Source organism: Oculina patagonica, chromosome 7 (assembly GCF_052425735.1).
Source record: "Oculina patagonica isolate OP01 chromosome 7, crgOcupat, whole genome shotgun sequence".
NCBI lineage: Eukaryota > Metazoa > Cnidaria > Anthozoa > Scleractinia > Oculinidae > Oculina > Oculina patagonica.
The window spans coordinates 15414071-15438514 of NC_135764.1; the positions used below are offsets into that span (position 1 = coordinate 15414071).

The window sequence follows — 24444 nt, forward strand, 5'->3', positions numbered from 1 at the left end:
AAGGGGGGCGGTTATTCAGAAGAGGGGGCTTATAGGAAGGAGGGCGCTAAATCGAATCATTACAGTATTGTCACTGGTATATGTTTTACTTGAAGTGGATGGATGCAAAAATTACACCGTCCTTTTCCATGTACTGCTAAAATTGATCAAATTTTTACCATTTGCAATTATAGGCTTATCATAGAGAATTCCATAAAAGATAAAAAGATGTTTTTTTTCATTTTCAAATATCTGTTTTGGTTCCGGAGATATTAAAAATTTGTAAAATATATGCAGGAGGAACCTAAATCCACACACATTACAGGGGCGTAGCCAGCTTTGTTAAGGCCCTATTCTTCCTGAGGAGATATAAAGGATTCAAGAGAGCCGGCTTTGTAAAGAGTTGCAGGCCTGGTAAAATAGGCCCGTAAAGGGTTGGGGCAGAGAAGGTCGGCCGAGGTTTTTTTTATTATCTCTCCAAAAACAGGGGTTTGAATAACATTTTTCATAAGCAACTTCCGATGGTGTACTAGGCGACGGTAACCACAAAAGGATCCTAAGGCCCCCAGAAGAAGCTTAGAAATGCAATTTCCTTTGGATACCCACTGTGCTTAAACTCTTCTTGTGCCATTCGAAATCATACGTAGAGGAACTGCCATACAGATAAAAGGGCAATGAATGTGAAATTTCTAGGTGCTAATTGGGAACTAATCCCCGAATGTACAGAGTTCATTTGCTTGTCACCTTTGCCGCTCTACTGGATGCCTGGATGCCGGTAGTTTTCTTATAACAGTTTATTAACTTACAAGTTTCATTCATTCAACTCATTTGTAAACGGAGACGTAGTGGTTAATAACTCACATAGACAGTACAAATTCCAAATGTCAAAATTGGGATTGTTTAAAGGTTCTACAAGGCACAATACTGGCTTAAATTAATCTTTGTACAGTAACAATCATACCGAAATTGACATTGAGGTTTTTCTGTTTTATTTGAGGAAAATAAGCACAGTACACCACATTACCAATAAAAATTAAAGATTATATGATGGTGTACTGTGAAAAACAAGGAAAATTCTATAGCTGGTAAGATGAATATCGCAATAATTCCAAGATAATAAATTTCTTTATAGGTTTCTGATGAAACTGCAGTCATTTACCATGGAGATTATGAATTTTCGTCGTTTCTTTGTGGTGTACTGTAGGGAAGGCATGTTAATGCCTAACCGGATCGACAGGCAGGAGGTCACGCAAAAAGCAGAATAAGTTTTAAGCTTCGTGAGCTCCATGAATGCTGTTTACCCTTAAAAAGCGCTAAACCCGTCATTTTAAATTACGACTTCAACGACCTTAAAGCAGTTTCCTTTTTCTTTCGGAAACCTTTTTATTCCGACTGCAGCTCAACAATTTATTGAAGGACGTCTCGTTGCTTACACGCCGAGCGCCATTGCATAACCACTCAATACAAGAGTTTTCCAAAAGTTTATTTAAGCAAAATAGAACCTTTTTTACTCACGTGACCAGATTTCTCCATTGTCATGGCAACCGACTTTATCCGCCATATTGGTGTTCCATCGAAGCAGAGTTTGAGTAGCGTCACACAACAGTTAGAGCATAATTTACAGTTTTTCGACTACTTTAATGCGCGAAACAACTCATTTACATTAAGATTCTTTGCATTCTTGTCGGCTGTGGCAATAATATGGGGAAAAAGAAAGCCCAGTGGTGAAAAACTGAGTTTTTTCGTGTTCTACGTGTTATTGTCAACCAAGGCAAGTACGTGGAATACCTGACTACGGAAAGAGACAGATGTATTTCTGCCATAAGTAGAGACGATTTAGCTGATGCTATATGTTAGAAAATGACCGAGTTAGCAGCAAGCATTTCGAAGATTGAAGATCTGACATATTATGTCCCAAGAAAACAAACTGATATCTGTTGGTAAGATATGAGGTGAACCAATCTTTCGCTACTCCACGAAATCCACGATAATCTAGTTTCTCACTCTAGATGTTATGATTTACAGTATCAAAGGCTTAACTGAAATCTTAAAATAATTATGCCACAAGAAAGTTCGTTGCCGTCAATTGCATGTTGCATCAAGTCGATGATGCTTAGAATGGCATGATCAGTGGAGTGTTTTCACAGAAACCAAAGTGTTTGCAATAAATTACTTTCTTCTTTGTCAAGAGGTATAGTATTCTCTTATGCATCAATTTTTCCAACAGTTTATTGAATATGGACAGAATTGTCTAAACTTGTTTGTAAGGCCTAAACTTGTTTATAACACAGGGGTAACTTCAGCTTTTTTTAAATTGCTTGGGACAATTCCAGTAGAATTGAAAAGGAAGCATTTATTAAATATAATTTCTCGTAGTAAAGGCTTAGATATGGCATATTAAGTAGCTCTTAGGATGTTGATTGGTATACTAAAGGGGTCCAGTAGACTTGCTGGCATTCAGTTTAATAATTTTATTTTCAATTTCCACAGTTGTTATGGCATGTTATGGGAAACAGAAAGAAATTATCCTGAGATGAAGGTGTGAGATACTGAAGGGGGGATTTATTTACTCTACGAACACCCTTAGCCAAAAATTATCCAATATGAATAATATTAGGAAGTGGTTGAAAACTAGAGGACCCCTTAGGTATTTAAAAAGTTTTCTGTATCTGCGTGAGAATCCAATTTAAGGAGGACTAGATTGAAATCTCCCAAGGTAATGCAGAACTTATCCTTCCGATGAATCCTGTCAACTGTAGAGTTAAGATTATCCATAAAGTGTTGTATATAACCATTTGGGTGCAGATAAATCACACTACAGATCATGTTTCTTTGAGATCCATTTTGCATTTCTACCCATAGAGCCTCAATGTCATGTGTTGTTTTTGGTAGTTCAGGACTAGTTGTAAAAAACTGAATGATCTGCATTGATACAAAAACCAACTCCTCCAGCATTTGAAAGACTGGGTTGGAAAGTAAATAAATAACCTGGTATTTAAACATTGGGCAAACAATTTTGGTCAACTTAATCCCAGGAAGGCAAATATATTAACTCAGACAACATGTGCTGCAAATTATCGAAGTTGGCGGACAAGTTGTTGATATGTTTCTGCTCCTTGAAACAATAGAAACAGAGAATGGGTGAATCAAACTTAAAGCCACAACATTAAAGTTTTTCCGTTATTCCTATTTTGATTCCATGCCTCGATGTAAAACAGAACTCTTCTGATATGCGAGCCACATTTGCCTTGACCCGCCACCATTTTGCTCGGTTATTATCGAAAGCGTAACATTTGAATCATTCATTCTTTGTGAATGCCTTACCTTTCCGAGAACGATAAACTTTTTACCTATTTTATACTCTTTAACGCTATTTACAAACCCTGAATAAGTTGATTATACGCCCGTGTGAACTTCTAAAAGATTGGTCCTTACTGTAATAGCCGGTTTCTAGCACTCAAAACGACAGCAAATCCATAGATTCGACAGGAGGCAAGCATTCTGGATCGTATGTTTTATCCGGAATTATTACAGGATATATGGATCCATTCCAACACAAGAAATCTCATCAGAGTAGGTTTCTTTACGTGGGGATCGAGGTTGTTCACATAATCCGAGAGGGAATATACCGCCATGATGGAAAAGTGGAACACCAATATGGCGTCTCAAATTTCCCGCGAAAAATGTGACGTCACGTGAAAACGCTCTATATGTTAGCAACGTGCGATTACTTATTCATAAGCTATTGCATGTCTTTCAAACAGTCGGGAAGCATGAAATTGAAATACACCACATGCTATTGACTTACACTTGCCCTATGATCACAATAACAAACATACTATTGTAACACGCGTCAAAGTTCTTTTTACATGTCGGTGCACTTCCTTTCCATGAAAATTACATTTTTTGTGCAATTTACATGTGCCTATAGTATAAACGGAGACATTTAACATTTTGAAAGTTTTGAAAGATTTATATTATAAAGAAGCCTTTGCAACGCGCTATTTCGTTTAAGATACACGAAAATTATTAGTCACGCAAACCATTATGTGACATTCTCTTCGAATTAATACAATTGGTCAAATATGCAGTCACGGGTCATGACCTTGCCACTAAAAAGGCTAGTAACTTAGCAATCTCCAGGAAATATATGGTGGCTACATGCATTATCGTTTTCGTTTTATAAGCAATTAATTCACTTTTCAGACAACTATCGTCAGAAGTGTTGGCACGATTACTTAATTAATTCCTTTTCTCCCCCCTCCCCTTCTCAATGTTGAGCTCCCGAACATATTGCACAGACAATCCTTAGCCACAATTGGTTCAACATTGAAAGGGGGTGAGGGGGGCTCTTAAAATGTTTGTATGCACCATTGAGAAAGTTTAAGCGTCAAGTTTACGCATATTTTATCTTTCTAGCGTAAGCGTTCCAACTACTTCTGACTAGGGTTGTAGTTTTCTCATTAATATAACTAATTTTACGTAACACCAGCAGACGGGAAATAATTTTCAAAATATTCGCAACTTTTTTAATGTAAACATGTTTCAGATGAAGCTTCATCCATCTACAGTACAACTAACAAAACCCGCCAGTGGAATTGGGTCGTTGCTGTCTTAATATAATATCCACTAGCGGGTTTTGTTTATTGTACTGAGGATGGATAAAGTTTCATCCGAAACATGTTTACAATAAAAAAGGCGTAACTATTTTGAAAAATAATATAAATAACTGTTCTGTTTTTACTTGAAGTCGATGGGTGTAAAAATTACACCGTCCTCAGTGAAGCAGACCGCGCTCAAGGAAACGCAGTGAAGGACTATTTGTGCGATAAGGGCCTGGTAACGGGCTGGTACCGTTTCCAAGGAGCTGCCGGGGATCGGATGGCGGACAATTGTGTGATGAAGTATCGCTGCGGTACTGAATATCCAGGCTGGCTTTATGGTGCACACCCGACAGTGGCTGAAGGTGTGGTGACTCGTCAAGTCTGTTATACCGGGTGGGTCGACTGCTGTTATTCGCGTAACAACATTAAAGTGCAGAACTGTAACGGTTATTTCGTGTATGAGTTACAGAAGCCGCCTACCTGCAATCTTCGATATTGTGGTAACGCTGGTGCTGGTAAGTTGCATTCGAAATCTGAGTGATTTAAAATAAAACATAAAACGAAGTTTAAATATGTTGTAAAACCCTATAAAACAACAAGAAAGAATAAACTAATACTAATACCGTAATGATTCGATTAAGCGCCCGGGGCGGTTATTTACTTTTGGCACCTCAAGGGTGGGCGCTTATTCGGGACAGGGCGCTTATTTAATTTTTTGAGAAACAACCAAATTTTCAAAACAAAACTTGACTGCAAATCAAATGAAAGTGTTGGTATCAATTGGAAATCCACTAATAGTGGCGTGGCCTTGCTAAAACACACTGTACTAGTCAAAAAGACTTCTTGTGACGCCGTCCCTTTAAAATAACTAACAATAACAGAAACTGTAACAGTAACAAATTGTTGAAGTTCAGTTACTTTTAAAAGAATTGTTCATTTTAGCAGTAAAAATATACATGTACGGTACGGGAAATGTTCATGAGTTTATCGATTCGACGTTGATTTCTTCAGTAGGGGCAGTTATCCACAATAGGGGTGCTTATTTGAAGAGGGGCGCTTATTAGAATGGGGGGGGCGTTTATTGGAATAGGGGCGCTTATTGTCAAAAACACATTCAAAGGGGGGGCGGTTATTCGGAAGAGGGCGCTTATTGGAAGAAGGGCGCTAAATCGAATCATTACGGTATTGTCACTGGAGTAGCAATACGCCTAGTCGCTTAATGCTACGGAAACCGGGATAAACTCCGGCTGTATGGGCCACTTTGCTCGGACACAGACTTAACCTTTTACCTTTTATTGTATGAAATGCTAGCACTTTAATTATGAATGAACTGTATATTTTCTTTCCTGTTAAACATCAGTAACTTCACGCATTTTATCGGATTCAGTCATGTTCACGCAGACTGGTTCAACTACTGCTACAACAGCCACTGGCGAGTTACTGAACACATCACAAACTCAAACATCCTTGCCCGCGACAGCTCAGACGCCATCTCTAAATTTAACAGCAGCAACAACAAGGATTTCCTCAATGACAAGTCTGATAAATACACCGAGTATAACCCCATCACATACTACTGTCTCACAATTGCCACTTTCTAGCAGTGTAAGTCAAGGTAAGAATTCTGTCTTTTTGTTTATTTACCAAAAGTATGAAGATCGGATTTCTCCTTACAGTATCAATACACTGCAGGGGGACATGTGATGAGAATAAAGAAAGACATCAACTAGAGTATAGTCAATATGGAAACTTGAATGCTGTGTTACGTGCTATGACACTCGGACATTTTGTTACCGTCTCCCACTTGTAATTAATTTTTTTCCGAAAAATTGCATTAAATAGGCAAATTAGGGTTCCTATCCTGTTTTGTTGTTGGTAATGGCTGCTAATGTTGCTGGATTTTTGCCATTTTTTCTTTCATTTTTTTTCATTTTCATTTTCAGGAGATCTGCTGGAAATATCTCTACAGTAAGGAATTTGTTTTGCATTTTTTCCTTTCAGTCATTAGTCCTAAGAACTGAGGTTCCCGGAGCCTGCATTTCTTTTGATCAGCACCAAGAATGTAGACTCTGGCCAGTTCCAGTTTGAAAATTGTCAATTGACATGCAGTCATCTGATTGGCTGACAATTGAAAATGAGCATACTGCATATGCATAAAAATATCAGAACTGGCCAGGGTCTGTGTAATGTAATGTGTCCCATGATCTGCATTTACTTTCCTTGGAACTTTTGCTTATATAAGCAGAGTAAAATATAAAAAAAGACATAGTCTAAGAGGGTTTTACTATACGTTGATTCATATTGTGGTGACGAAGTAAGAGCTCAATCTCTATGAAATTATATAATTACGGATAAGAGATGTTTTTATTTCGGTGTGTCTGATTCAGCTCTCCAATTACATTTTAAAGATGTAGTGAGACAATATCTTTTCATAATAAGGTATTTCTATGGTTCAATGGGAAGCATAGCACCTCTATTTCCCCTATACTACAAGCTTCGAATTTCTCTTTGGTGTACCATATTTCAAGGGCAACACCCTCAGGAAATTTAACTTCTGCTTGCTGTTTGCAAATTACTACGTATACCTTCATTTTCAGAAAAGAAATCTTAACTGGGCTGAGTTCATAACAAAACTGAATCAAAAATCTCAAAACTAAGAATAGAAGGCTTCTAACCTCGTAGCACGTCATTACATAAACGTTCTTGTGGACTATTCGAAAAAATCTCAACATCAAGTTTCCTTTAAGCACGCCACCAAGGAGCACTTTCCCCCTTTTTATTGACTATTAATTGTATATAATTGATGTAAATAGAAGTAATATAAGAAATAGCTATTATCTTATTATTCTGTACTAATTAGCCTTTATTTTGTGGTAAGTGTTTTTTTTTTTATTTTCCTGTGTCCAAGCTGTATGCAAGTAGTTTTTGAGTCTAATGCTTGCGTGCGCTTTGCGCATGCGCATTAGACTCTTTGTTATATGAAAAAAGCTGTTAGCAATCCCAAGGGAATGGTTCGGGATCGATAATCGTTCGCTGTAATGTAGAAAACAATGATCAGCTGCAAGAACGGACTCCGTACGGACACGCACGATTACTTTCAATTAAAAACAGCCAATCAGCGACACGTGTTCCCACGCATAATTAAAAGTTCTTTCTCAAGTCACGATTATTCAACACTTGAACAGGACGAAATAATTTTCCATTTAAGACATTTGTAAGCTTTTTGTGAAAATAAATCTTCGTTTTCAGTTCAGTTAAGCACTTGTGTTTTCGTCTTGCTTAAAAAGCAAGACGTCTTTGAGAAAAAATATTTCGACGGCGACTCGCGTTTATTTACACAATGCGACCAAATATTTATTTTGTTTTAAAAAATAGAAAACTTTACCTCGGTTTTTGTATTTAAGTCATTCGAATTTTGACCAATTTTTTCTTTACAGTGCAAACAAAAACCTTCAAAAATAAAAGATGTACATGGATAAATGTAAATCAAGTTACGCGACTAAATCAAAATGCGTTTGTTTGGCCGCTTTGCAGTATTACACTGTCCCGGCCTTTGCCATACACTGAAATCGAATTTCATGCTTTTACGACTCTCAGAGATCTTAAGTTCTTCTTACAGCTAGAAAAATCATAAAATGGTTACATTGATATGGAAGTGATGATTCGCGAAATTTGTACATCATGATAAACAGTCTTCGCTCCTGTGTATGGTAGCTCGATAATAATTGCCTAGTTTCCAGCGTTCAAAAGGTCATCATTATATTGACGTGAGCATTTACACCCGTTTTTAGGAAAATCTGTCACTAAGTGCTTACAGTACAATGGAGGAACAGTCACTATTTCAAGTGCTTTTATTGCAAAATCTGTTTCAAGAGTCATCATCAAAATGGTGAAAAATCTGAAAGAAAACGATGTGAAGTTCTTCAACCCTTGTTGTAATGAACATGCTTTTTGTAAATCGTCACGCAATCTTGTCAAAATGTTTAATCGTTTCTGCTTTTACGGACAATACGGAAGAAGTAACATCAACTCCTGTTCATACTTTAAATTTTGTGAAGCATATAACATTTATGACTGTTTCGTTTTCATCCATAATCATCCACGATGCCCCTAGCTTGCTATAAGCATTTTAAATTAAACTCCCGAACACAAACCTCTAACCAATTTTAACCGGCTTACGAAAACCGCGCAATCTGTATCACTATGCCATACGGCATTAGACTCATGTCACCCTTGGTGACCTATTTTTATTAAGATATGGTTGTTTTTCGTTATGTGAAGTACCATTGTAAAGTTTGAAGTAAAAAACCTACTATCCTAACCCCTACTATACTGGAGAAGAAGAAAGATCAGCCATAATAACTATGCTTTTGTCGCATTTGTTTGGTATGTTTTTGTTCACCTGCATTATATGTGAAGAAATATCTGTTTTTATTTGATTTTCAGGTGCATAATTAATTGCAAAGATAAAATAAGCCCGTCCGTTAAATTATCTATCCAGTCACAGTGCCAAGGACCACAGTGCTCCAAGATATCGACCTACAAGTGGCTACTTTACCAACAATATCCATCTGCTCCATATAATGGTACTATTTGGAAGGAAAAAAAATTAAAACATATCATCGGTTCACCCCATAATTCAAGTAGCATAGTTATTAAAAAGGACTCTCTTGATGGTGGGAGCAGCTACCGGCTGGTACTCAAAATAAAAACGTCAGATGGTAAAACTGGAGTGAGCGTTTATTATATTTCGACTGCTTCGCCACCTACAGGAGGGATATGCTCCATCACTCCGTCAAGCGGCTTCTCACTAACGACTAACTTTAGCTTAAGCTGTAGGAACTGGACGAGTGACAGTACTCCCTTGTCTTATAAGTTCCAGTTTCAACTGGAGAATGGACTGCACTCCATTATATACAGCTTAAACAGTACCATTAACTCCTGGATGCCACATGGAGACCAGTCACAAAACTTTACTGTTAAGTTCGTTGGCACAGTGACTGATAAATATGGTGCTTCTGCTCCAGAAGTTAATTTGTCTGTGCAGGTAATTTGCTCCTGTTGATGTCCCATTACATAGCCATTTAGTCACATTGCATAATCATGATATCCTGTTAAATACTGTTCTAAGAAGTCGTACTCCAACAACCACATTGACTTCAAATTACATTTGAATTTGCGTATTTTATACTTTTCATATTTTATACAGAATTCTTAATTTAACAACCACATTGACTTCAAATTACATTTGAATTTGCGTATTTTATAGGTTAAACCATCTCAGCTCTTGCGACCAGAAAACGTCACCAAATTCCTTACAGCAAACAACAGTCTGTTTAGGTATGCAATTAAAGATGGGGACCTTAGCAAAGCAGCACAAATAGCAAATGCAGTCCTTCAAGCAGTTTTACATGACACAGCAATGGATTCAGACCAGAAATCTAAGGTAAATAAATCTTTTTAAAATGCCTTTATAATCATTCAAATTAACTGTGTATGAGTTGTTGTACACATGTTCATGCAGCTGGCATCAGGGACCGCACCGCGCAGCATATTTTTGATTGTGTGTGTGTGTGTGTGTGTGTGTGTTTGGGGGGGGGGGGGGGCGAGGGGGTCCGGGTGCAGGCTCCCCCAGAAAAGTTTTAAAAGTGATGCTCTCAGATTGGCTAAAAATGCATCCCAATATGCAGACGCAGAAGAACGGCCACCATATTGCATGTCCTAAAGGAAGAAATCAATTTACGGCATACCACAACACTCACAGGCAAACCTGTTCATAGCTATGAGTGCAGTAAATGAGGTTTTTTTTTTTGGGGGGGGGGGGGTGGGGGGTGTTGGTGGGATTTGTTTTTTTCCCCCAGAATTTTTGAGGGGGAGCAGAAGTCACACCAGCCTCCCCCTCCCTCGGCTCCACGGTACCTGAGCATTTGATAACCAATTGTCTGGTTAGCTTTTGTGCTTTAATCTCTCTCTTTAATTCACTTTTATGTTTAAAATATTGATCAATTTATGTGAAGGTTTTTAATGAACGTTTGTAGGCCTTCGGAGTAAATGAAATTTCTGGTAAATTTTTCAGCATAAAAAATTTAATTGATCCACTTGCTGTAACTGTTGTAGTGTGATATATAAACTGAAATCACCCACGTAAAAATACCTGCAGTTAATTAACATATTTACTAAATTACAAAATTTATGAAACTTTGCCTTTTGGAAAACGTGGCTAACTTTCTCTCAGTAAACTAGAAACAACATATCAGATGATATCTACACAGATTTGACAAAAGGTGGACTCCGCGAACCGTGCTTGAAGGCCGACTAACGTCGGCCTTCAAGCCAGTCCGGTAAGAAAAAATTGAGGGGGGGGGGGGGGGGCTTGGGGCAACGTCTTGGAAGGTTGTACCGGGTATCAGAGTGGTAGGGCTAGCAGCCCTAGGGAGCCCAAGGTCAGGGGTTAAATTGCTGGCTTTCTAGGGGGGTGGGCATAGTGGAGTGTTTTTGTGTCATTTTAACCAGCAAGGTCATGGTATTTTAATGAGTATTTTCTTGTGACTGTCAGGCAGCTGAAGCCCTGTGACAGCTTGGCTGTCACCGGGCTGGACTAGGCACTCTGCTCGGCCCCCCTGGTCCTGGTCTAGTCAGGGGACTTCAGGGGGAGGGAGGGTGGCTGTTGGTGAATTTCAAGCCTCTCTGTCAGCCGGCTGGGCACCTTTTGTTGAAACAAGTTAGATATATGCTAAATTAAATGTTGAATGTACTTTTGCTAGATCTGTTGCCGTGAACCATTCAGTGAAATTTATTTAACGGTCTTAATCACCGCTATCTGTTTACAGGTTCAAGACTTCATCATCAAAAGCACTCTTTCACTGCAAGTGAAGAGTATCCCAGACCTTTTGCAAAGCTCCTCCGTGATAGGTTCAGCTCTTCGGGAAACACAAACAGTGTCTTCAAAATCACTGGTGGGCGAATATTCAGCATAAAGATTCAGGGACGGGAGGGTAAAGTTGGGTCCGTGGGTGAGGAGGGAGAGGGAAGCCTCTCTACACCTGTTTTTGTAGTGTATTACATGCAGGCCAGCGGTTACTCATAAGAGTACATCCGGGATGCGAAGAGTGTGTAGTGAGCGGGAAAGCGAGTACTGTGTGTACTGTCGTGTGTTCTGCTATTAAAAGCAGCTGTTGACCTTTGTGGACCTTGAACACTAAAAATTGGCGACGAGGATGTCAAACTCAGTGGAACGAGCGTTGCCACCCTTAGATTTGACGGGTTCTTCGTCTCAGGTCGCCGAGTGGAAACGATCCTATCAATATTACATCGATGGCAAATGAATTACGAACGCCTCTCGAAAGAAAGCTCAATTACTTAATTTAGCGGGCATGGAAGTCCAAGATATTTTCCAAGACCTTCCAGATCCAGGGCCGATCAATGCCGAGGAGGATAACGAGTATGTAGTGTGTCTCCGTAAGCTTGATGCTTATTTTCGTGCCGTGGACAATGTGCCATACGAGCGCCGACCAACGGGGAGACCGCGGACAAATTTATGGTTCGTTTACGAAAACAAGCTCGTCACTGCAATTTTGGCGAAGCTTTGGAGGAAAATTTGCGAAATCAGCTGATCGAATTGATCTCCGATGTTGAGCTGAAGAAGGAATTACTCAAGGTGAATAATATTACGCTAGAGGCTGCGATAGATAATATAAGGTCTGAAAGTGGGAAGCTTCTCGTGAGCAAGCGAGTCAAATGGTTACGCTAAGTCAAGAACAACAAGAACCCGAAGCAAGTGGTGGGGCAGGGAATAATGCTGTTGAAGAAAGATCTGAGCGTGGATCGAAAGGTAAAAGTGTTTGTTTCAAGTGTGGAAAAAGAAGGTCACTTTGCTAAAGACGCATCTGTGCAGCTCGTGGGCGAAAGCGTAGTAAGTGTGGCAAGTGCGGACACTATGCTCAGCCACTATAGCTATGCTGCAAGCATAGTGGTTGAACCACTATGCTACAAGGGGGAAGGATCCCGAAGTTTGGAAAGCTAAATACCACTTCACGACGGGGAGGAAGACATCAACGTCGAGGAAAAGGAGGTCAGGTCAATTTTGTAGAGGGACCGTTGGAACCCCCAGGTGAGAATGATTCATTTACCTTTACCGTAGAAGAGCAGACATGCAATTTGGCCGCTTCTGCTGAGCCAGTGATTTGCGTAAGCACTGGGGAGTCAACAGGGATTTCTTAGTTGACTCTGGATCTGGGAGCAATCTAATAAACATGGACACTGTTAAAGAGTTAAGACAACAGGGACTTAACATTCAGTTGCAACCCTGCACAAGAAAGTTGTATGCTTATGGGGGTCGTGCGCTTGAAATCGAAGGTCAGTTTCAGTTAGAAGTCTGTTGGTAAAACGAAGATTGGGGCGGATTTCATTGTTGTCAAAACGGGTCGTTGTTTGCTAGGATATTCGACTGCCATAGATCTTGGAATTCTTCGTGTGGATCCAGCTTGAACTCTTGGCACAGGAAACTGTAACACTGTTTATAGCACTTTTGTAGGACAGCTCCAGTGTGTTTTATGGGATCGGGAAACTGAAAGGTTACCAGTTGAAGTTGCATGTTGATCCTAGTGTAACCCCAGTGGTTCAAAAGATGCGTAGGGCTTTTTTTTTCCCTGAAAGATAAGGTAACTGTCAAGGTAAACGAACTTCTTCAGAAGGACGTAATTGAGAAGGTTGAGTGGCCTACAGCATTGGTTAGCCTTGTTGCTGTTGCACCAAAAGCATCCGGGGACATAAGGTTATGTGTTGATATGCGTAGGGCAAATGAAGCTATTGTTCGGTAGAGATTGCCCATACCAACGATAGATGAGGTCCTGGAGAGCTTAAATTGGAGTGCTGTGTTCTCGAAATAAGATTTGAGTTTGGGTTTTCACCAGATCGAGTTTAACCTGCGATCAGGCTTCCTTTTTTTTCGCGGCGGAGGGAAGGAGAATAAAAGGAAAGCCTGATACAATTACTTGTCAAGTCGTCTGCCGCCCCCTTATTAAAATATCTGTCAACGTCGTCGAGAATGTCGGCGATGCCATCAGATAAGCGTGATTAGCGTCTTCAAATTATATTTTTACTCTCACGAACATGTGTTTGAATTACCCTTTTGAACGAGTTGATCGGATGGTTTTTATAATTTGATTTCTGCAAAGGCTGATTTTGTGTAAGGCTCAGGTCAGTCATTTAAAGGTCGTAGTTTTCGTCACTGGCACGATCGTCTGGCGTCTTTGGTGATTTGAAGTAATACTCTTCGACACCACTGGTGATAGATCACGCTCTTACCGAATCCCATCGGAAGCACCGTCAAAACATCTTTTCTTTCACAAACTATTCGTCGAATACACTCCCTTTGTTCGTCTTTAAATGTTTTGTGAACAAAACTCTTGAGAGATTTTCTAAAACTTAGAAGAACTCGCTTTCTACTTCATTCCGCTCAACCTGCGCTGAACACCCGCCATGACAACAATCATCTATCATTGTTTTTGTCTACGTGCGATATTTTTGGACCGGAAATTAGACTTGAACTCCATTACCCAATCAGGATAGAGTTTTAATGCTGCCTTTTGTTTTCTGGCCAATCAGAAAAAAGGCCAGATTCTGGACTTTTTACAGACGACTCGAACGGTAATTGTATCAGGCGTTTATTTTTCCGTTGACCCCTCCGCCGCGAGAAAAATAACGCCTGATCGCAGGTTAGATCGAGTTGGATGCTGATTCAAGGGATGTCACTGATTTTGCCACCCATGACAGAATATTTCGGTACAAGCGTCTGAGCTTTGGAGTCAATGCCGCGACAGATAAGTACCAGCATATTATTACCCAGCCAATAGCCGGTCTCTGAGGAGTGGCTAATATAGCAGATGATCTCATAGTTCACGGTCAAGACACTGAGGAACATGATAAGAACTTACAGCGTGCGTTGGAGCGTCTTAGTGAGAAGCAGCTAACCTCGAATTCGGAAGTGCAACTTTAGGATGAACAAAGTAGTGTTTATGAGTCTTTTGCTCAGCAAACATGGAGTCGGGCCTACTGAGGAAAAAGTAAGAGCTGTTGCTGAAGCAAGCCAACCGCAGACAGCCTCAGAAGTTCGTAGCTTCTTGGGTCTTGTCGGATTCAGTGCCAGGCTTATACCCGATTTTGCAACAACTGCTGATACCCTGAGAAGACTTGCAAGAAAAGGAGAACCGTTTGTGTTGGGCGAGGAGCAAGAGAACTCATTCCAGAAATTGAAGAATTAAGTTCCAAGTGCACCAGTCTTAGCGTACTTTGACAAGGATGCACCTACTCGTGTTATTGCAGATGCCAGTCCGGTGGGGCTTGGCGCAGTGCTGGTCCAAGAGAAGAATGGAGAAAGTCGTGCTGTCTGTTACGCCAGTCGTAGTTTGAGTCACGTGGAGTGCCGCTATATTCAAACCGAGAAAGAAGCACTAGCCTAGGTTTGGGCATGTGAACGCTTCCACTTCTACTTGTATGGGCTGCCACAGTTTGACCTCGTAACAGACCATGAAGCACTCAAAGTAATCTATTCAACGAAGTCCAAACCTTCAGCCCGGATAGAGCGCTGGGTTTTGCGTCTGCAACCGTAGAACTATCAAGTTTGTTATGTGTCATCCAGAAAAAATATTGCAGGTGCCCTCTCCCGACTGACAAAGATACCTGCCTCAGATCAGTCCCAGGAGGACGATGGATACATACGCATGGTAGCTTTGCATGCTGTTCACGCTGCGTTGAGAATCAAAGAGATTAAACGGATTTCAGCACACGATCCAGAGTTGCAAGCAGTCAGAAATTGCCTCATTGAAGAAAAATGGGACAATGCTCCTAAGACATACTTGCCAGCGCGTAATAAGTTGACTTTTATCGGACATGTAATTCTACGGGGAACGAGAAGTTTTTTTACCCCAAGCTCTTCACAAGAGAGTTGTCAGTTTGGCTCATGAAAAGCAGCAAGGAGTCGTGAAGACAAAGGAGAGACATAGAACGAAAGTCTGGTAGCCTGGAATGGATCGTTATGCAGAAAGGAGATGTGCAGTGAAACCAACATCGCTACCCAGCCAACCATGGGAAGAAGTAGCTGTGGATTTAATAGGTCCATTACCTTCTGGTGAACACCTGTTAGTCCTTGTTGATTATTACAGCCGATGAATGGAACTCGATGTCATACGATTAACCTCCAGTAAAACCATCATTCATTTCCTAGATGCCCAATTCGCAAGACATGAATTGCCAAGAGGCCTGCGCACCGACAATGGCTCAAACCTGATGTTCAAGGAAGTAGAAGAGTATTTGCAAGAAATGGGGATTGAGCACCATTACACGACACCTCTGTGGCCGCGGGCAAATGGCGAAGTGGAAAGGCAAAATAGGTCGCTTTTGAAATCTATTAGAGCAGCTCACGCAGAAGGAAGGAATTGGAGGGAGGAGCTAAACAGGTTTCTGTTGGCATACAGGTCAATACCACATTCGACTACAGGAAGGAGTCCTGTTTAGTTGTTGTTTAGAAGAAAGCTTAAAACCAAGATGCCTGAGCTGGTCGATTTGGAAGAGGACGAAATAGAAGTCAGCGACCAAGGAGTCCGTGATCGACACACACAGAGAAAGCAGATCGGTAAGGAATACGCCGACAAGCGGTTTCATGCCAGAGACCGAAATGTGAGAGATGGAGACACTGTTTTGCTAGAGAAGAAGAAAGAAAACAAGCTGTCGTATTGCTATGAGAAGGAACCATATGAGGTGATGTCTTGTTATGGAGACCAGGTGATACTGAGATCACCACAGGGAGTTCAGTACAAGCGAAACCTTAAGCATATTAAGCCCTTTAACATGCCAGATCGGAAAGAACAGGATGCTGAACCGCCGACCGAACCGAAGACGACCGAGATATCATCCATGAAAGAGAATCTAGTACCAATGACAGAATCACCAACAGACCTACCTGCTGCTGTACCTACACCTGAGTAGCCAGTTAGAAGATCCGGCTGAATTACTAGCCATCCGAAAGCACTGAACGATTATGTTCTGCACTGAACTTAGGGAACTTTATATTGTCATATTCATTGTCGTGTTTTAAAGGATCATCTGAACATTTTTGTGTGGACTTAACCACAAGGACCATGTTTATGGCTAGTGACTTTGTTTCGAGTGTTAACACAAGAACTGTACTCAAAACGCAGGTTTAAAGGAACTTTTCTGTTATTTAATATTAAGTATTTAAGCGAAAGAAAAGAGGGATGTAGTGTATTACATGTAGGCCAGCGGTTATTCCTAAGAGTACATCCGGGATGCGAAGAGTGTGTAGTGAGCGGGAAAGCGAGTACGAGTGTGTGTACCTTTGTGGCCCTTTAACACTACATTTTTGCACTTTGATGAAACTTTGTATGAACCTGAAATGAACAAGTCATTATCTGGCAGACATGCAATAAGTCGGAACCCTATGACAATACATGTATTTTATTAGAAGAGAATGTTTATAGATATTCCATCACAGCCTCCACTTGGTATTCCTTGTATTATGGAGCCCAATGTATTTTTTATTGAGGCAAAATTAACTACTGTTTCTTGCAAATTGTTAATGAATTGTCCGGTTATAGTGGAATTAATATACAGTTTCTACAAAATTAAAGCGTTGTCATGCCATGAGTATTTATTTTGTTGCTTAGCAATACCCTGATGACAACCATCATACCCTGAAAGACAATGTTTGTATTCCAAATGATTACCTGAAGCTAGTTTGTAAAATTGGCTAAGGATTTTTAAATGATTGTGACATGAAGGTGTTTTAACAATACTACATCCCCTCGCCCCTCCCCCGCACAAGCATGGAAAATAATCTGTAGAAAACAACAATCGCCATTTCTTGGAGATAGGATTATTACTCTTTATGATTAAGATACTGGTCATACTGCAACTCAAACATTGTTAATTACATGATACTGCAAGGCATAATAACTTGTAAATCCACAGTTGCCAAAGTAAAATTTAGCTTCAGCCCTGGTAAAATAGCTGAAAAGTTATTCTGTCACTATCTCTGCTTCAACCTCATAGGAGTTATCGTTATCTGCCATCAATAATATGACGTCACTCTTATGGAGTACTGCCCAATTAAAGGATGAGGCATATATACCGCTGGTTACCAAATCTGCAAAAAACTTGTGCTTGTGTCTTAATAGCTTGTTGAAGGCAGGAGCAGTGATTGCATCAGGAGATTTGGGCTCAGGTCTGCAAAAACAGGTATATTTATATCATTTAGTGTCAAAACATCTTAGCTACCGCTGTCTTGGAAAACAATCAAGTCAATCAGGTTGCCTATGAGGCACTAGTTACATGTTTTTTTTATAAGTTCTGATTGGTTTACTTGTGTTAAGATAAGCCGTATATGATTAAATCACATCTATTGGATTACTGGATTTTTTAATTAGTTTTATTTTTAATACCTTTTGTACAGGGTAAACGTTTGGTCATGACTTCTTTAAAAGTCATCAGCACAGTTGGAGACGCAGTACTAGCTTTAAGAGTCCCGGAAGAAAAAGTAATATCGATCGAGACAAGAGAATTGACCATGACCTTAGGGCGCCATAGCCCAGATAAACTTGTTGGATTAAAGATTGAAGGAGGAAATGGTAGATTTGTTTTACCAGCTGACGAGAAAGCATTAATGTCCAGAATTACAGGAGCAAGTTTTGTGGATACTCAGGTACGGTTACTGGTTATAACTACCGACACTTATGCCTGTCCCCGAGGGAAACAGTTAGTTTTACCGTATTTTCCATCAGATCTCAATATTCCTTAAATGAAGTCAAGAGAAACATTAACATTCTAGAAAAGAAAAACTGAGTGAGAAGACAACTTAAGAAAAAATCACACCAACGGATTTTGATAAATGCTTATAGCAAAGAAACAAATTTGATTTAAGTGCTTTTGGAATCTTTCTCGGCCACCCATCACACGGCTAATTACTTTATTTAAGAGGTGTAGAAAATTCTTATTTCCTAGCAGTTTCAGTTTGTGAAAAAATTCAATACAAATCAGACATGTGGTATTTCTCACTCACCTAACCAATGAAACAAAACAATCATGTATCAACCTTGCACACGCACTCAGCTTATTGTCTAAAAGGTTTTCTGTGCCACTTTGGGAAAATATGAGTTTTGTATAAGCTCCCGCATGAGATTCATTTGAATTAAGTTAGAGTTATGTGACTAATAAACAACTAATAACAATTAGCACTGGATGCAAGAGAACTCCAGCTGTATAACAACATGAACCTCTCGTATCCAACGTGCACTTATGAACGACCACACAAGATGGCGTCGGTTACATGTTTAACTAAATCTAAGGAAATGTTGTGTAAAATTATTGACAAAAGCGTTTTTTTTTCTTATGGCAGATGTTGTCGATCCCGTTCAATCCTTACACCTGGGACAGTACTAAACAACGAGTCAACTCTGATGTCCTTGCTTTGGACTTAAAAGACGAAAGGCAAAGGCTGATCAAAGTAGCAAATCTCTCAGACAATGTCATGGTATTCACACCATTTAAGCCTCATACAGTCACTGTTGTTGAAAACTCGCAGTTTTTTACCAATAACAACAATTTACGTTTTCACGAGATAGCTATAGAATTTGGTGACACTCTTGTAATACTGGAAATCACGCCTAGCGAGGTACAAACATATCTTTTTGTTTACATGCGATATGGTCAGCGGCCAACCACCAAAGAGTATGACCTCAATGCCACTGTCTCCAGCAACAGTAGATGCATTTGGACATTGACTGCGCATGGCAAAAAGGACGGTAAAACTGAGTGTTCGTTTAATCAGTCTTTACCAATAACAACTCTGGCCAAGCGACCTGGAAAATACTTCCTTGGAGTGCAAAGCTTCAAAATAGGTGTGACAAACTCCCACAAAAGAAAGAAAAGATCGTGTTTTGGAAATAGACGAGAAAAGCGCTCATGCGTGGAAGTCAAGGATCCCCCTCCCACTCCCCCTCAGAGCAAGAATGTAACTGTGGTGCCAGTATATGATTCTAAGACTGATCAAAACTATACTCTGAGGGTAGCACTGGGGAGCTGTGTGTATTGGTCAGAGAAGCGGGAAATGTGGATAACAGACGGCTGTCATGTTAGTTATGTCATCTTTCTTTTTTCTCGTCCTATGTAATTTTTTTTTACATCCTAGCGATCTTTGGATGCTTTTGGGTGACCCTCGCAATTGAGGAGGCAGCGTGTCTGAGTGTTTTAATGTTAATCTATTTAATTTTTTTAAAACCGCAAGTGATCTTTGGCAGTTGTATTCATGTAGATTTTTGCACTCAAGTTAAAATTATCCGTTAGACTATAAGCCCATTTTTTCCCTGAGCGAATAGTCAAGGAGTTGCAGGCGAGTTGACTATTGCTCACTCATAGAAAACAATGGCGAGTAGTCTAATTGCTGTAGTACACACTCTTAAAAATTGAGATCCAAAACATACAATTTCATACATTTTTGAGTTAAAAATCAAGAAAAAATTTCCCTTCCAAGAGTAATGTGTGCGCGATCGTGTTCTGTCAGCGAATAGATAGCAATAGGAGAACCAATCAGATTTTTGGATATCCGATAGAACATGCTAAGTGTCAACTAATGAATTATAAACTTTTCTGCTCTGAACCAACCGGAGTGGAGTCATTGCTTCCTCTGGAGAACAAAAGGCAACATAGATGAATAACTGTTGTCTAAATAATTCCAAACTAAACGTGTTTTTTGTTTCTATTACTTGCAGGCATTATCAGCAACATTAAATGGATCTCTCAATTGTTCTTGTAACCACCTGACGTCATTTGGTGGAGGTATTTTTTTTAAGCCGAATCCAATCGATTTTGACAAGGTCCTGGTGGAGTTCAAGAATGTCGAACAAACTGGAAATGTTGCTGTAATTGTGACGGTGGCTGTTGTTCTCGTGTTGTATTTTACTGTGCTCGTTGTCGCCGGAAAAGCGGATAAAGCGGACGCTAGAAATGTAAGTATCAGTAATAAATTGGACCATATTGTGGTATCAAACCAGTGTATCGTTTTACTGTACAATCCGCCATTATATAATGGGTGAACATAACAGGATCGAGGCACACTGAAATCCTGCGATATTCAATAAGTTCCGCGAAGGTTGATATTGGATGTTTTATTCACAGTGCATCTCATGTACATTAAGCTAGATTCAGGTTACTGAAACCAGCAAGTTAAGTCGCAGTACAAGCGTATTTTAAAAGTGAAGCGCATGGAATAGAAAAACAAGAGTAAAAGAGGTTAGGAAAGGGGCAGAGAAGAGAAATACTTTTTCCATCTTTTCACACAGTCTCCCTTTTTTTCACTCAACCCAACCTTCCTCTCTCGGGCTCTTCTTTCAATTCCATCTTTTGCTCGTCTAAAAAACTGCTCACAGAACCAGCCTTTGCTTTATCACCAGAAGTGGAAGCCAATGTGTAAACCCTGCTGCAGGCTATTAGTATACTGAAGTGACACAGCACTCTATTTTGTTAAGATTGAGTATTGAAAATCACTTGAATACGGAATCTGATTATTTATAATTATGATGTCTTGAATAAATTGATGGTTACCTTCGCTGGGACCGTTCAAAAATTGGACCCAGTATTCTTAAACATCAACACGTCATCTGCACTGATCTACATTGATCTACATCGGGACCTTCATGTCGACAGTTTACTTTCTAGAGCTGCTAGTCGACTATAATTATATTCTTAGGGTATGCAAATATTATGGGTACACTATAGATCAGCTCAGTAAACTCTTCGACTGTTTAATAATGTCATTATTTCTGTATGGATTAGAAGTGTGGGGCTCCGCCTATCAAGGCAGATATTTAGATCGGATTGACACTTTTTTCGGCGAGCCTATCGTTTTGGCTATACAAATACGATCATTTTGATATCTAATGTTATAAAGAATAGAGACAGTGATCTTTTCAACAGAATCACAGGTGACACTGGCCATGTATTAGATGATTTTCTCCCACCCAAACGTAACAGAGGTCTTAGAGAAAGAGCCATGACTTCATACTCCCTAAAGTAAAGACGGAACGATTCAAACGGGCTTTTATAAATGTATGTCTTTTTAAATTTATTTCTTAAAATCTTTCTTGTAATACATATGATAGGTTTTCTTTTTCTAGTTTAGCTTAGTTTGTTATTGATTGTAAAGCCACACGTATGTTGTGACTGATTTCTTAATAAAGACTTCTACTACTACTATTGATTTCTAGAATGGTTTGCCAGTACAGCTACCATCCACATCAAGCAGCTTACATGAATACGAGATAATAATCACAACCGGTGTGTGGAGAAACTCAGGTACAACAGCTCAGGTTGCCATGGAGATTTACGGCACTGACGAAAGCACTGGAATTATTCAGCTCAGCTCAGACGAACCTGGCGTGAAGAAATTTCTATTTTCTCGGGGCAACACGGATGTCTTTTTTTTTCACGTGAACAACCGGCTTGGTGGGATTCAGGGAGTGCGGATTGGCCATGATAACTCTGGGGACAGCCCTTCGTGGTTTCTAGAAGAAATCGTGGTTGTGGACAAAGAAGTCAATGAGGCTTGGAAATTTCCCAGCAGCCAGTGGCTTGCCCTGGAGCGAGGAGATGGTCGAATTGAGCGAATGATTGAGCAAGTGCCAAATGAACTGCATTTTAGCCATGAAGTTGTAAAACGGTGGTGGAAAGGCCTCACAGAAATGCATATTTGGGTTTCAGTTGTAGCAAAGGCAAAGAGAAACCGGTTTACAAGAGTACAGCGGGCCTCCTGTTGTCTTTCAGTATTGCTCACAGCTATGCTCGCGAACGCGATGTTCTATAAGTTGGATGGCAAGTCCGAACAGGTCATTCAGTTAGGACCGTTGAAACTCTCATCGAGGCAAGTAATGATTGGTATCAAAAGCGTGCTTATTGTCGCACCGATTAACTTCGTCATAACCTTATTATTTCAAAAAGGAGCTGGAAATCCGGCAATTGAATCCCGATGTTGCTCCAGAGCGAAGTGGCTCACCTATCTTGCCTGGTTCCTTTTCGTTTGTTCTTGTACTCTGTCAGCGACGTTGACAATCTTCTACAGTTTGATCTGGGGAAAGAGCATCAGTGAGCAATGGCTATCGTCGATGTTCATATCATTCACTCAGGATGTGATAATTATGGAGCCATTCAAAGTTTTCTTCATAGCTCTTTTGCTAGCGGGAATTCGCAAGTGGAAAAAGAGTACACATAAAGAAAATGAAAGCTCTGAAAAAGATAAAAGTAATTCTCCACAACACAGATTGTGGACACTGAAGTTGAATGAAGTCGAGGAAATGAGAAAACGTCAAGCCAGAAAAGAAAACGTGTCGCGGTTTTTCATGGAACTTTTCTTTTATGTTATCTTTGTTTTCTTGCTGATGGTGGTGTGCTATGGTAACAGAAATGACCATCGTTATCTTATGACAAAATCTATCCAAGAAGGGTTACCCCATTTTAACAAGGTGAGTGCAGTCTATACTTGAGCTGGTTTGGGTTACCGGTATATAACTGTTATTTTTTTCATTTTATGGGCTTTTTGCTTGGTCAGCTCAAAAACGAGGGGTAGGGAGGCAGATTACCAGTTACCCTTCCCCTGCTTAAAAATATTAGAGCATCTTGGTGGGACCAGTAAGAAAAGCAATTATGCTGCTTCAAGCCAAAATTAATTTATCTGCATTTGTTGTGATTGGCCAAGTAAGGGTGTGTTCAATTGACTTCATTTTGGAATAATGGCAAAGCATTCTGCTCCAAAGAGTTTAATACTCGGAAAAATGAGGCGTTTCCTAGAAGTGGGCAGCATAACTGTATTCAGGAACACTGGAAAATTTGACCCATTTACAGACTTTATAAAATGTTTGTAAATCTTTAATTTACAGACTTCGTAGTTTTGAATGTTAAAGACAAAATGTTTGTAAATTTATTTTACAGACATTTTATATGGTTTTTCGGTCTTGTATTTAAAAGAAAGTTAGTAAAATGTTAGTAAATTCTAGCAACAAGGATAAGACGAAAAGACTACAAATTTACAGACTTCATAAAATCTCACACAAATGTTTGTAAATCTTAATTTACAAAGATTTTTCCGGGCTTAGTATCATCACATAAAATGTCTGTAAATGATAAGTTCTCAAAATAAGTAACAAAATCTCTGTAAATTTACCAAATGAATTTGTCTAAGCAAAACATCATAAAATCTCTGTAAATTTTCACATCTTAAAGTCTCCAAACCAGTAAAACAGAGCGAAAGAGAGAAAGAGATATTGAGAGGGATAAAGAGGGAAAAAAACTTAGAAGACTCGACTATTGCAGTCGGACCATATAATTTAATGTGCGTTTAATTAATGCCCGTCCTTGAGGTCCCAGCTTCTTGTTATTGCAAGAACTAAGAACGTAGTGCCGGCTGATTTACCTGTGAGTAGGGTAAAAGAGATTGGTTTTAAGAGTTATCCAGTCTGGTATTCTCTTACAATGCACGGTTTTAAAGTAAGCCGGTAAATCAACATGCACTCTGACGTTTGAAACACGTACCGGAATCACGTAAGAAATGTTTATGAACTACACACAATATAAAATGACGCATGCAGGTCTTTATAAAATCTATATAAATTGGCACAAACGGGGCTTCATAAAAAGTTCATAAAATGTCCATAAATTGACACAAACGGGGCTTTATAAAATGTCCGTAAAATGTCCATAAATTGGTACAAACGGGGCTTCATAAAATCTCTATAAATTGACACAAACGGGGCTTCATAAAAAGTTTATAAAATGTCCATAAATTGACACGAACGGGGCT

At 39.7% G+C, this 24444-nt stretch overlaps 1 protein-coding gene across 1 annotated transcript in view; it reads left to right on the forward strand.

Moving 5' to 3' along the window:
* The window catches only part of LOC144659806 (polycystin-1-like protein 2), a 170627-nt gene that overhangs the window by 133243 nt on the left and 12940 nt on the right, over positions 1-24444 (forward strand). The window contains exons 5-14 of the mRNA XM_078520327.1: positions 5944-6198; positions 6527-6551; positions 9030-9630; positions 9853-10029; positions 11414-11539; positions 17652-17837; positions 18052-18300; positions 18994-19728; positions 20366-20602; positions 21860-23110. Coding sequence (XP_078376453.1) covers positions 5944-6198; positions 6527-6551; positions 9030-9630; positions 9853-10029; positions 11414-11539; positions 17652-17837; positions 18052-18300; positions 18994-19728; positions 20366-20602; positions 21860-23110 — 3842 coding nt within the window. The remainder of the gene's footprint in view (positions 1-5943; positions 6199-6526; positions 6552-9029; positions 9631-9852; positions 10030-11413; positions 11540-17651; positions 17838-18051; positions 18301-18993; positions 19729-20365; positions 20603-21859; positions 23111-24444) is intronic.